The sequence below is a fragment of the Mus caroli genome, chromosome 9, assembly GCF_900094665.2.
Source record: "Mus caroli chromosome 9, CAROLI_EIJ_v1.1, whole genome shotgun sequence".
Lineage (NCBI taxonomy): Eukaryota > Metazoa > Chordata > Mammalia > Rodentia > Muridae > Mus > Mus caroli.
In genome coordinates this window covers 94,414,160-94,427,557 of record NC_034578.1, presented here as the reverse complement: position 1 = coordinate 94,427,557, position 13,398 = coordinate 94,414,160, and the positions used below count along the sequence as shown (strand labels likewise).

Genomic DNA, 13,398 nt, shown 5'->3' with positions numbered 1-13,398 from the left:
GACAATTTCACTCATATAAACAAAGTATCTTGTTCACCTCTCACTCTTCCTTGTTATCCCCAGCACCTCTAACATGTCCCCTTTCTTACTTTACGCCTCTCATCCTCCCCTTTCCCTTCCTTCTTATAACCCACGGAGTTCATTTGATGCTGTCTGTTGTAATGGAGACCGATCTCATTGGCTTGATCTTGTGCAGGTAGCAATAGCTACGATGAGTTCATGAGTGCAATGGCCACGTCAGATGTATTAACTCAGCATTTTATAACCCTCCTCCTCTCCCCCTCCTCCTGGTTTTTACTGTCTTTCCACCCTCTCTTCTGTGATGTTCTCTAGGCTTTTATCCCAGTGTGTGTTGGGGGAGCAGTGTATACAGATGTGCCATTAGGGCTGAACACTCAGTAGCCACTTGTTCTTAGCACTTTTAACACTTGTGGGTTTTTGTATTAACTCTAACCATAGTAGAGAGAAGCTTTCCTAGCCAAGGCTGAAGGTAGCACTAGTCTATAAGTTTAAATACATATGTATAAATATGCCCATTTACCAATAAACCTAATACCAAGCAGTATTAGGTTCTACTCGAGGACCTATGATTTCCTAGCCATTGATTTTGATCAAATTTACATGTACTCAATGCATGAATTCCTCTCTGTGGCAAAAGTCTCAAAGGCAATATGAAATCAGCTGTTTATCCACTTAGCCTTCTAAGCACTATTACTCTAGAGGGCATATCTTGACTGGCAGGTTGGTACGCATGTAAAGTTCCCAAGTGGCTGATAGCATGGTTAGCTTTTATACCCAACATCTGCCCCAATGAGGGACCAGAAAGGGAAAGTAAATTCAGTGGTCAGCTAACTGGCTGACATTGTAAGGTATTTGTTGTGCTGAGAATAAAAGATGTGGTGGCTGAGATTCCCATTCTTATGAGGAGCTGAACATTTACCAAGTGTTAAACTGTGGATGAGCAACTGTGGAACTGCTCCAGGGTTAGGTCTGTATTCTTTTAGAGGGACAAGCTGCAAACCTTCTAAAGGGAGAGTTTTCTACATGTGCCAGGGAGTTGTATTTGTGTTAGTGTAAGAATTACAAATATAGGAGGAAAAACATGAATTCCTACTCACGATGTGTCCACCAAACCAACCCAAAAAACAAAACAAAGAAACCCAAACCAAAACCCAAATCAAATGAAACAAAAACAAAACCCTCCAAAAAACAAAACCCCCAAACCAAAAATACCCAACCCAACCCAAACCAAACCAAAGAAACAAACAAAAAAATCCCCAAACAAAACACAATCAAGAAACCCAAAAAAAACAAAAAAATCCTCTAAAACCAAAAAAACAACCAAACCAACCAGACAAAAAAATGCAAAAAAACCACAAACAAACAAAAACCCTTCAAAGCAACGCAGTAACCCAACACAATGAAGAATAAATACATTTATAAAAAGGTAAGATGTATTAAATTAACATCCACAAACAAGCCCAAGCCTGTGACTTTAAGGGAAAGTACTTTTGTTTTCTTTAAAAAAATTTTTTTTCAAGACATGGTTTCTCTGTGTAGCCCTGGCTGTCCTGGAATTCGTTCTGTAGACCTGGCTGGCCTTGAACTCACAGAAATCCACCTGCCTCTGCCTCCTCTGAGTGTTGGGATGAACAGCATGTGCCACCACTGCCCAGCTATGGGGTAGTTTTAGAACAAAGAAGCAAACATCCTGGAAAATGAAGATAATCTTGAAATGAGAAGTTTTCCCACAGAAACACTATGAATAGAATTCTGGAAGGAATTAGTTATGTCGTAACTCCATCTTACGGTGTTAAGAGAGTATGAGTGTGGTCATGTGGCTGAGAAATGTCTCTTAAATGTTCATGAGTTTGCACACTTGCTTCCCAGTGTGTGTGTGGGGTACTATTTAAGGAGGTTCTGGAGCCTTTAGGAAGTGGGACCTCTCTGGAGGGAAGTCACTGGGGGGTGGCTTTGAGGACTTTTATAGCCTTCTACCGTCTCTCTGCTTCCTGGTTGTGGATGTTAAAGTTAAGTTAAAATAAATCCTTTCTCCCTTATATTGCTTTGGGTCAAGGTATTTTATCACACTAATGGAAAGGTAACTGATACAATGAGTTGCAAGAGGTAAACTGAGTCTGCAGTCATATATCTGGTTGGATTTTCAACATGAGGACAGATGAGATGCTCAGAGACTGAGGTTTTTGTGTGTGTGTGTGTGTGTGTGTGTCTGTGTGTGTGTGAGATTTTAGGTAAGCGATAATTCTCAATATCCACAGTCAACTACATTCAGCCAAGCCAAATAGAAATAATATTCTCATAGACACATTATAATCAAACTATGTGACATGAAAACCCAACAAATATTTGAAGTGAAATGAAGGCAGATGTGGCTTTTACAGATTTTACACACCTGTCATCCTGGGACTTGGGAGGCTGAAGCAGGAAGGTGGGGACTTCCGGACCAGCCTGGGCTACAAAGAACCTGTCACAAAACAAAAGCAGGCCACGAATAAAACACTTCAAACCCTTAAAACTAAGATGTGTAACACCCCCACATATAAAATAGTGATATTTTGATTGGTTGGTTACACAACCATTTAGATAAAAAGATGGTGAAACACTGGATTAATAAGTTTAAAGTAGTCAAATATTATGCGAGAGAAACTACATGCAGGATCAAGGGCTGAGGGGAGAGATGGGGAAGAGACGCCTCATCCACCACAATGGTGGCTAGAAACCTCAAGTCAGTCCAAGGGACATGCTAACAAGATGGATGAACTTTCAGACAGAAACAAATGAAAAGGGAGAAGAAAGTGCCAGAAGCTGAAAGGGAAGCCTGCAGGGAAAGGCCCTGGCCACAGGTGGAATTAAGAAGACTGGCATTAAAAACTAATTTTTATTTATTTATTTTTGGTGTGAATACTGATGACCCTCCATTCAGTCTGCTTTTATTTAAATTTCTGGATTCCCAGTCAGTATTTTTTTTTTTCAATTCTTCCACCAGTATCTGCAATGTAGCATTGTGTTGGAGTTCACTGTACATTTAAGAATTATACAGTGGTTTACTGTCTATTTATTTCCACTTGGCCATTCCTATTTCAGGTTTAAATAAAATGAGTATGGAATGAAACATTTTCAAGCACAAAATCCTAAGAGTTTTCAGGCTACAGAACCAAGGCAGGACAGACATAATGGAGATAACTGTTAAATATATATATATACTGTTAAAGCCTATTTCTGGGGCTGGTGGGAGGGGATCATCAGGCAGAAGTATTCACTCTACAAGCCTGACAATCGGAAGCCTGATAACTGATCCCCTGGGTCCATGGTAGAGGGAGAGAACTGACTCCCAAGTTGTCTTGTGATTTTTCACAGGTGTGTTGTGGCAGACACTCGATGACATGCATGGTCCTGGGCTCACACACAAATCACACACACTCACTCAAATACACATCAATGATAAATTAAACAATTAAAAAAAAGTTGTATGTAAGAGCTACACTCTGGCCAATAACCTCAGCTTCTAGGGTGGCTTGTGTGGAGGACTTCATTTTCAAGGTGGGTCTGGGCTACAGAATGAGTTTAAAGCTAACCCAAGCAGCTTAGTGAGACCCTGTCTCAAAATAAAGAGTAAGTAAGGAGAGAGCTAGGGATGTACTTGTATTTGAGAGCTTGCCCAGGATGTGTGAGACCCTAGGTTAAATCTGTATTAATGCAAAAAGAAATTAAACGCAGATAAATAGTCTCTTTAGCAAGATAAAAATTGAGGTTAGCCTGAGAACAAAGAGGGAATTTGGCAAAATAGGATGGCAAAACTGAACAGCTATTTCCTAAAAGCTGAACAGTTATGACTTTTGACTCACCTTTACCAAGGACATTTATTTTATTTTTATAAAACAAGATAAATATGACCATTGCATACAAAACATTACAAATTAGGTTTATAGGAGAAAAAAAATTGGTTCAGAATTTAAAACAACAACAACAACAACAAAAACGTGGAATAATAGTAATGTAAACACTTTCCACCAGTTTAGGTGAAATCTTGATGTGAACGTACTATAAAAAGAAACCCAAGCCTGGCAGAGTGGCACAAGACTTTGATTTCAGCACTTGGGAGGCAGAGGCAGGTAGATTTTTGCGAGTTCAAGGCCAGCCTCTATTACATAGTTCTAAGAAAGCCACAGATTTCTAATGAGATCCTAACTAATCACAAACAAAACAAAGATTAAAAAACAAAGAAAACAAATGCATATCCCAGCGCATGCTGAAAACAGCCGGCAAACTTCACCATGAATCTCACAATGAAGGAACTGAAATGGGAGACTATTCCAAGGAGATGGCTTTGGAGATGGCTTTGAACCTTATACATGCAAGTGCAAGTAAGGTAACCATTATAGGTCATCATGGTGTTTGGTAGTTTTCCCGGAGCAGCCCGAAACAACAAAGAGGTAGATAAGTTGTGTCCAAATCCTCAAAAATTCACGGGAAAACACTAAAGGACACCAAGAACATAAGACACCTACTAATTTCTTTGTTAGAGAAGAAACAGAGGGTGTTGGGGATCTTACCACTTGAATTTCTAGGAACCTTTAGGGCCTCAGGAAGAGTCCTTTGGGTCAGCAAGACTTTTATTCTGACAACAGGCGCCTAAGTGCCTTGCAACTAGAAGCCCCTCAAAGATTTGTGCAGGGCAGTTCATTCATAGACCAGTCGCTTCCGGGCCCTGCAAGGAGCCCCGGGAGAGCATGGAGGGCATGGCGGAAGCTGATCTTGGGGATTCCGGGAAGGAGATGGAGGCAGAGGCTGCAATGTTGAACCAGGGAAGGGTCCCAGCACGTTACTGTCCAGTTCCCAGATGGACCTAGGAGAATATCGCTCTGCTCCAGTGGAAGGCTCTGGGACTTGGTCCTGCAACAAAGGACTGGCCACCCCTGGGATGGAGGAAAAGCTCCCATTGGCCTGATCATCTGGAGCCCTAGCCCAGGGTTCCAGGAAGTCCAAGTCTGCATCCTCATCACAGACATCCTCTTGGTAGAAGTACTCACAGAAGGTTTCCTCCTGGAGACCGACTAGATGATCCTGGGGCCCGTCCTGGGCAGCGGCTCCCNGCGGGCTGNTGGCCACGAATCCAGGCTGTCCAAAATGGGTGGAGTCTTGGAGTCCCTCGGGGACCAGGAGGATGGTGTGTCCTTGGAGCGACACTTGCAGGACCGAGGTGGGCTCAGGCTCCAGCAGCAGGTCGACGCCGTCCAGGGGCACCTGCAGGGCAGATCCGGCGGCCAGGAACACCACGGAGGTGGTGGGCTCGGCGGGCGCTTCCAACTCCGGCTGAGCCAGGGGTTCTGGGCACGCGGGCTCCTGGTGGAGGCGGCGGCGCTTGGCAGGGCTGGGTGCTGGTGTCTGCGGTGACCAGCGGGGCGCGGGGTCGGCGCTGGGGCTGCGGGGCCTTGTGCGCAGCATGATGGACGGCGCTGCGGGGCTGAAGAGGCGCGGGCGCAGGGTGCAGCGCGGGCAGGTGCGACGGAGCGGGCGGACGGCTACAGTCTCGTGCTCTGCAGCTCTGCGCTTGGCCTAGTGGATATTGCGCACGCAAGGTGGGTCACTTACTAGATGCCAATCAATTTTCAGAAGATGAACCGGAACCCAAGTTCAGACGGAAAAGGTCAGGTTAGGCTGCACCTCTGGAAGCCGGAGTCCTGGAGGCTCCGCCCCAGGAGTGTCGGGCTGGCCAATAGACTTGGCTGTAGTTGGGAAATATATTTTTTGACCTATAGGAGGCAGAACTGGTTGCGCAGTTTGTCTCACCCGGAATAGAATTTCAAGATGGCTCAAGATTAGAACTTCTACGGTTTCGGGCATTCTAAAAATCATTAAGAAACTTGCACCCATCCCACCAAGCCACACTCTGTTAAATGCCACGCGAAATTGCTTTAGTGCGGTTTGGAGAATGGTTTACTAGGTAGCCGGGGCGGATGTGAGATGTGAAGTAGTCACACTTGAAACCATCTTTGTCCCACCCATAAATCCCTGGTTCTAGGGCATAGGTAAAGGAAATCTGAGGCAAAGACGAGCTGCTGAGTGGCGTATGGGTTCAAAACCAAACCAAACTAAACCAAACAAATCTGGTCCAGAGAGGGTTCAACAGAACTCTCTCTCCATTGCCTTGCTTGATCGATGAACTGAATTTGATCTCAGTCTTACATGGTGACACTGTGGCACACTCATTCACACGAATAAACGTAATAAAAAAATTAAAAAGAAAAATCAAAAGTAAAAATGCCCTGGGGGATGCGGTGCGTAGAAGAAAGGGTCTTTTGTGTGCTATGCATCCCGGACCGACTTTGAAATTTTGTTTTTGTTTTTGTTTTTTTGTTTTGTTTTGTTTCGAGACAGGGAGTTTAAAAAAAAGATTTACTGTAGCTGTCTTTAGACACTTTTTCTTCTCTTTCAGCCCAAAGATTTGTTTATTTATTATATCTAAGTACACTGTAGATGTCTTCAAACACCCCAGAAGAGGGCATCAGATCTCATTATGGATGGTTGTGAGCCATCATGTGGTTGCTGGGATTTGAACTCAGGACCTCTGGAAGAGCAGTCAGTGCTCTTAACCCCTGAGCCATCTCTCCAGCCTGACTTTGAACTTTTAACCTTCTGCCTTGGACTCCCAAGTACTGAGATCATAGCCGTGCACCACAAGTGGATTTTTGCCATGCCTGGAGTTAAATACAGCCAGGGCTTTCTTATATCACTTGCATGCTCTGCTCATGGAGGCCAGAAGAGGGCACTAGATCCCCCTGCAACTGGAGCTACATATAGTTGTGAGCCTAGGTGAGGGTGTTGGAAATCAAACCTGAGACTGCTGGAATATCAACAAGCACCCTTCATGGCTGAGGCGGCTCTCCAGCTCCCCTCCTCCCCCCTTAAAAGACTGCATTATTATTTGTGTGTGTATGAATTCATGTGAATGCTTTTTTTCCGCATCATTTCTACCCCCTTTTCTCCCTTGTGTCTTTCTCAAATTTATGACCTTTTCTTTAATTGTTACATATGTTTCTTTATATGTATATATATAAATGCAGTCTGTTGATTCTCTTTAGTGTTGATTCTATGCTTATTTGTTTAGGGCTGATCCCTCCGGTTTAGATAAACTACCTATGGGCCTCATACCTGAAAACTGATTCTCTCTCAGCAGCTCGTTACTGCCTACAGTTCTTCATCCCTATCATCCCTCATCCACATTGGCATGGCAACTGGTGTTCTCACTGTGCAGGCCTTCTTTAGGTGACCGTATTTTTTTGAGATTTCGTGGGTGTAGTGTTCTTGTCATACATAGAAGACACTATCTCGTAGCAGGTGACCTGGTTGCTTTATTTATTTACTTACTTCCTTACTTATTTAAGGCCAGTCAGTGTTTCACCATGTATTACTCAGTGTATAGATCATTCGGGCTGCTCAGCATACACAGAACCACAGCAGCCACTGAGATTCATTTACCTCCGAATCCCAACTCCTGGGATTAAAGGTATTCTGCACCAAACCCACCTGGCTCTTAGAATCTTTCTGTACCCTCTCCCATGGTGTGTCTTGAGCTTTCATTGTTGGAGTTGTACTGTGTATCTCTGCTGCAAGATGCTTTTTTTTTGATAAGGGGTGAGAGCGACATTCATCTGTGGATAAAGGGTACATATGTGGAGTGCAACCAGAAGTTGTACTGCTAGAGGAAGGTGGCTGTCCTCTAGGTTGTCTTCTTGGGTCCATTAGCCATGGTCAGTTGCTAAGGTTCACAGTATTGGGTATGAAGTTCCTTATATAGAGCAGGTTTGAAGTGCAATTAGACAGCTGTTGATTGCTCCCAAGATACAAATGCCATTATTATAACCACTGGGGCCACCTTGCCATGTTGGTCTTTGTTATGGCTCATAGACTCTACAGCTGCTTAGAACTACTGATTGCTTTTCTCCATTGCGAGCTTGCACAGGAATTTTGGATGCCTTGAAAGCCAGCCCTTAAGGAGGAGGCTTCCAGGTTAGCTCCAGCTCGACTCCTGTGTCCAAAATATGTGGACATTTTTTAGCAATCGCGTCTCACCTTCAGGTTCTGGAAGGTAACCCAGGGCAGTAACAATAGCCTGTGCTATTTTGAGAGTTTCCTCCATTCCCCCTACCAACAATGTGAAGGGAGGTTTCCTATGCTTGGTGCTGGGGTTGGTCTATGGCTATCTGTAGATATTCTTGTGAGCTAATTCAATTAACTTCTGCTCTTCATATTCTGACCAATATGTGCAATTCGTACCCAAAGAACTGTAAATTCTTAGCCAACTATAGTATCTCACACCTGTAATCCCAACAGGTGGAAGGCTGTTGGCAGAAAATTTATTAGACCCTTATTAGGCTGTCAATTCTAAGGCCAGTGTAAGCTAAGAAAAGTCTCTAAATATTGATTGGTTTTGTCTGTGGTTAGAGGAAATTTAGTTTTTAATGTAGTTTAGGCCATAAGTTTAAAGTCCACAGTTTCCTGAATACCTGGACCCTCTGGGGTCATCTTTAGAGGCAACTGACATGGTGGTAGTTAGATCCCTGGAAGAACTGTTGGGGAAAGGCAGGACAAAGAGAAGTGAACAGAGGAGTGATGGAGGGTGGGTAGTGAGGTCATGGCTCTAAGAGAACCAACTGCCTCTAAACCAGAGCAATTCCTAACTGCATTCTAAATATTTACCCTATACTCACAGATAGAAATGCAGACACTCATCAAAGAAACATCTCTTGGCAACAGATGGAGATTGTTACAGAAAAACAACACCACACAAAAAGCAAAGAAGGAGTGATTCTGATGTGCCCACACAGCTGATACATCTACAACCCACCCAGCTCCTGTGCCTACAGCCCGGGGAACCCAGCAGGAGGTGGAAAGATTGTAACAGTCAGAGGACCAGGAAAGCAGCTGTGAGAACCAGTCTCCTAGCAATCACCTGGAAGCCACAGCTGTGATAACTCCACAACTTGGCTGCCTAAACAAGACCTGATGAAGCATGCTGCCAATGGGTATGCTAACATGGAATGGGGGAATATCATGAGGTCTTCCATCCTTAGGCAAAAGTTATAGCAACTAAGGAATGCTGGGAGTGGGAGAAAGTCTTCTCCGTGGATGAGCCCCCTAACTAGTTATTTAATACCACGTGAAGCCATTCACATACAAGTAACACTAAAAAGACTGAGCACATTGTGTTTATATATTTAGCTGCATAAATATGGAGCTTGTGGAGGGGAAATGATATGATCAAAATGTATTGTATGAAAAAAGTATAAAAAATAAATTGACATATACTTTACTTGAATAATATTGGAACAGAGTAACCATAGAGCCCTGAGAACAATTCCCTGAGAGCAGCTAAAATGGTGTAGTTGTTAATTCTCCCATCCATCAAAGAGGACAGGGATATGGACATTGCATCCCAGCATACCTGTTGTATCAGTCCTGGAATTGGACCACTTGTGAAGTTTGACTACTAGAAGCATGTCCTGAGTGTCAGACAGCATGCATTCTCTACAGCTTGGCTCTGACTTGTGTTTAGATCTTTGGAAACCAGGAAGGGGTAAACGTAAAATTCATATACGGAGGGAGCAGAAAGCTAATCTCCCTTTAAGCCCAATTTTTTTGTTCAGAAAGAAACCAGTAGATAAAGCACTGATGACATAGGCTCATCTCTTCCTGTCAGGTGTTAGAGAGACTGAGGAGGAATTCAAAGATTCAAGAGAAAATGACTCTTTTTTAAAAAATGATATTTTCTGTGGATTAAGTCAACCTCATAGGTGCTAGGGGAACACTTTTTACTACTGAACCACATACCAAGCCCAATGACTCATTTTTAAAACTGAAACTTTGAGAAAATATTAATTTAATTAATTATACCTTAATTCAAAGGGATGTAACAGATACATTTCCTATGGTTAAACATACCAACTTGAAGGTATAGGTTGTCAAAGGCAATAAAAATACCCAAATGAGCAACCTCATTCACTACCAATAAATGGCCGTGCATCTTGGGAACAGGCGTCTCACCTGCAGCAATGAACAGTATGGAAAATAACACTTGGACTGAAGTGAGAGGTGCAGAGGTTACTTCACAACGATAATCCCAGCTAAAGCCGCACACAGGTGTAGATGTAACTGAGACATTTCCAGACATAAACTTAAAACTGACGGGACCACAGAGGTCACAGAGGAAAGAATCCTTAAAAAGTACTGTGGGCTCCAGGTGATAGGTAATGCCTGGTGATAATAGGAACACTCGTGAAACGAATGCAGGAGGATTGTAAGTTTAAAGCAAGCCTAGGATAGGGAAATCCTGCCCCACCCCCACCCCCACCCCACCCCACCCCCCCAAAAAAAACAGAAAAGAAAAAGAAAATTGTACTACAGCAAGAAGCCACCAAGGATGGACAGGATGGTGGAATGGAGAGCAAGGATGGAGAACAGGAGAAGAACTGGTAACGCGTGTCCAGATTTAAGTAATAAATATTAATGATCAACAGGGGAAAAAAAGGCTAGAATCTTGTTGATTTTTAGCTTTAGTAGTAACGGATTTATTTCATTATAAAAACATAGCAAACCTGTGGAAAATAGACATTTAGACATTAGGGGTGCTGTGCTTAAAGTCCAGACAGCAAACAAATAAAGAAAAAAGCCAACCCCAAACAATACATGGCCCCTCCCTACAAAACCCCTACAGGATGGAAAAGCCTTGTATGGAATTACAAACCATTCCTTTGGTATAGCAAGAATGCAAAGAACCTGAGTCCTGCCACTGAAAGTCACTACAGGAAAAAAGACAACACAGGCTCTGGAGAGATGGCTCAACAGCTAAGAGCACTGGCTGCTTTTCCAGAGGACCTGGGTTCAATTCCCACCACATACATGGTCGCTTACAACCATCTGTAGTTTTTAGGGGATCCCATACCTTCTTTTGGCCTCCACAGACACTGTACACATGTGATGTATAAACATACTTCAGGCAAACACTCACACATATAAAATAAAAATAAAACCTAGGGCTGGAGAGATGGCTCAGAGGTTAAGAACACTGGCTGCTTTTTCCAGAGGACCTGGGTTCAATTCCCAGCACCCACATGGTGGCTTACAACCATCTGTAATGGGATCCGATGTCCTCTTCTGGTGTGTCTGAAGACAGCAACGGTGTACTCATATACATGAGATAAGTAAATAAATCTTAAAAAAACTAAAATAAAACAAAAAACTCAGAAAAAAGGACATCACAGAAAGCCATGCACATAGAAAATGCTTGTAAAATTAACATTTCAAGCTTCAAGCTGCTTCTTCACTCATTTTCTTCTCCCACCCATCTGCTTCCTACTGTCCAAAAGACCATGTAAAATTTACAAAAGCCTGAAGCCCCAACCTCTCATTCATTACATCTTCCTAGTTTTGTACTAACCTCAATGGCTCAAGGTTCCACATAGCTCTCAAGCGAAGACATCTAAATAATTCAGCTTAAAATGTTAGTTCATGTATTAAGTCAAACTTAAAAAAAAAAAGATTTGTTTATTTATTTTATGTATATGAGTGCTCTATCTACATGTACACCTTCATGCCAGAAGAGGGCATCAGATCACATTTTAGATGGTTGTGAGCTACCACGTGGTTGCTGGGAACTTAACTCTGGACCTCTGGAAGGGCAGGCAGTGCTCTAAACCGCTGAGCCATCTCTGCAGCCCAAGTCAAATATTTTAATTAGTTTGGTGAAGTCTTTTTAGTTATGTAACCAAACCAACACAGAACCCCCTTTTATGATAAGAAACATAAAGAAGTAACATCTTAAATAGGAAAAGGACTACTGGCCAGCCATGGATAAACAGATCTCTTAAGACAGGGCTGCCCTTCCCAAGCTTGCTGTTCTGCCCGGACATATTTAATGCAGATCATTAAGGAAATATTGAGCTTCTCAGAATTGGCTTGTGCCAATTTCCTCATTAGAAGTATCATTGATTTTGGAAGAAACCAGGCAGAGATTATTAAAGAAACTAATATTTTGTTGGATGTCAGATAAAATATTACTTATTTTATACATTAGTAACAATAAACAAAATAAATTCAAGATCTTGTAATTATTCCTATACAAATATAATCTTATAGTTACCATAGTCTGAGAAGTATAAAATTCTTCAGAATATTATAAATTAAAAATATTCAAGAAGGCTAGAGAGATGGCTCAGAAGTTAGAAGCACTTACTGTTTCCCCTGAAGTTTGGTTCCCAGCACCAACACAGAGGATAACAGATTTCTAAGTCTATGCAGAATCTGACATTCTTTTGCTTCCTCTGTGATGCACCAAACACAGATGGGAGCAACATAAGATACACACATGCAGGCAAAAACTCGCACACAAGAAATAAAAATAAACAGAACATTAAAAATATACTAAAAGAAATGAAATACTTGAATCTTCTGGAACACCCATACCCCCAACAAAACAAAACAAAAACCAAAACAAACAAAACCAGCTAACCAACTACAAACACCACCATCCAAATCCAAAACAAAAACAAGTTCCCAAACCATACAATGTTGAGAATATAAGTTATTTCCCCACTTAACAGTTAATAGAAAAAAAAAAAAGACAGCACTTGATAAAAACAAACAAACAAAAAACCCAAACCCAAACCAAATCCAAAATGCGTGTAGTAAAACTATTAACTAGAGTCAGTCCAAGTGAGTGAGAGCCTTGATAAGGCAAAGGCCCATAGGAAAAAGGACAGACACAAAGTAGGAGCGATTAGGGCCAAACACTGCCAATTAATATAGCTAATTAATCTGAGAGGGCTGCATGGTAGGGTGGAGTTTTAAGGAACTTGTTGGAGCTTAAATTTGAGGCACCATTTGGGATGTGGAATTACTTGAGAGTGACTTCTGTAAAGAAAAGGCCATATGTAGCCAATTCAAAGACCAAAAGTAGGTGATTTTCAAACAGCATGTTTAAGTGGCTATTTTTCATTCAGACTTTCTTCTAGCCAACCACAGATCCAATATTCTGCATTCTGCCCACTTCAAAACCGAGAGTGTTATCCTAACCTTGTAGGCTCTGTAAAGGCACACAATGGCATTGGGAAGGGGTTCTCTTGCAGGGAGGCATCAAAGATTTGTGCAGGGCAGTTCATTCATAGACCAGTCGCTTCCGGGCTTTGCAAGGTGCCCGGGGAGAGCATGGAGGGCGTGGCGGAAGCTGCTCTTGGGGACTCTGGGAAGGAGATGGAGGCAGAGGCTGCAGTGGTGAGCCAGGGAAGGGTCCCAGCAGGTAGCTGTCCAGTTCCCAGATGGACCTAGGAGAATATCGCTCTGCTCCAGTGGAAGGCTCTGGGACTTGGTCCTGCAACAAAG

The 13,398-nt window shown here is 42.6% G+C and overlaps 2 protein-coding genes across 2 annotated transcripts in view; both read right to left on the bottom strand.

Annotated features, from left to right (window-relative positions):
* Positions 1 to 3,876: 3,876 nt before the first annotated feature.
* LOC110302570 (proline-rich protein 23A3) lies at positions 3,877 to 5,687 on the bottom strand. The gene has a single exon (XM_021173371.1). The coding sequence runs from the start codon at positions 5,464 to 5,466 to the stop codon at positions 4,702 to 4,704; it is 765 nt and encodes a 254-aa protein (XP_021029030.1). The 5' UTR covers positions 5,467 to 5,687; the 3' UTR covers positions 3,877 to 4,701.
* A 7,487-nt stretch (positions 5,688 to 13,174) lies between these two features.
* Positions 13,175 to 13,398, bottom strand: part of LOC110302424 (proline-rich protein 23A3-like) — a 729-nt gene continuing 505 nt past the window's right edge. Inside the window, exon 2 of the mRNA XM_021173233.1 lies at positions 13,175 to 13,395. Coding sequence (XP_021028892.1) covers positions 13,175 to 13,395 — 221 coding nt within the window. The remainder of the gene's footprint in view (positions 13,396 to 13,398) is intronic.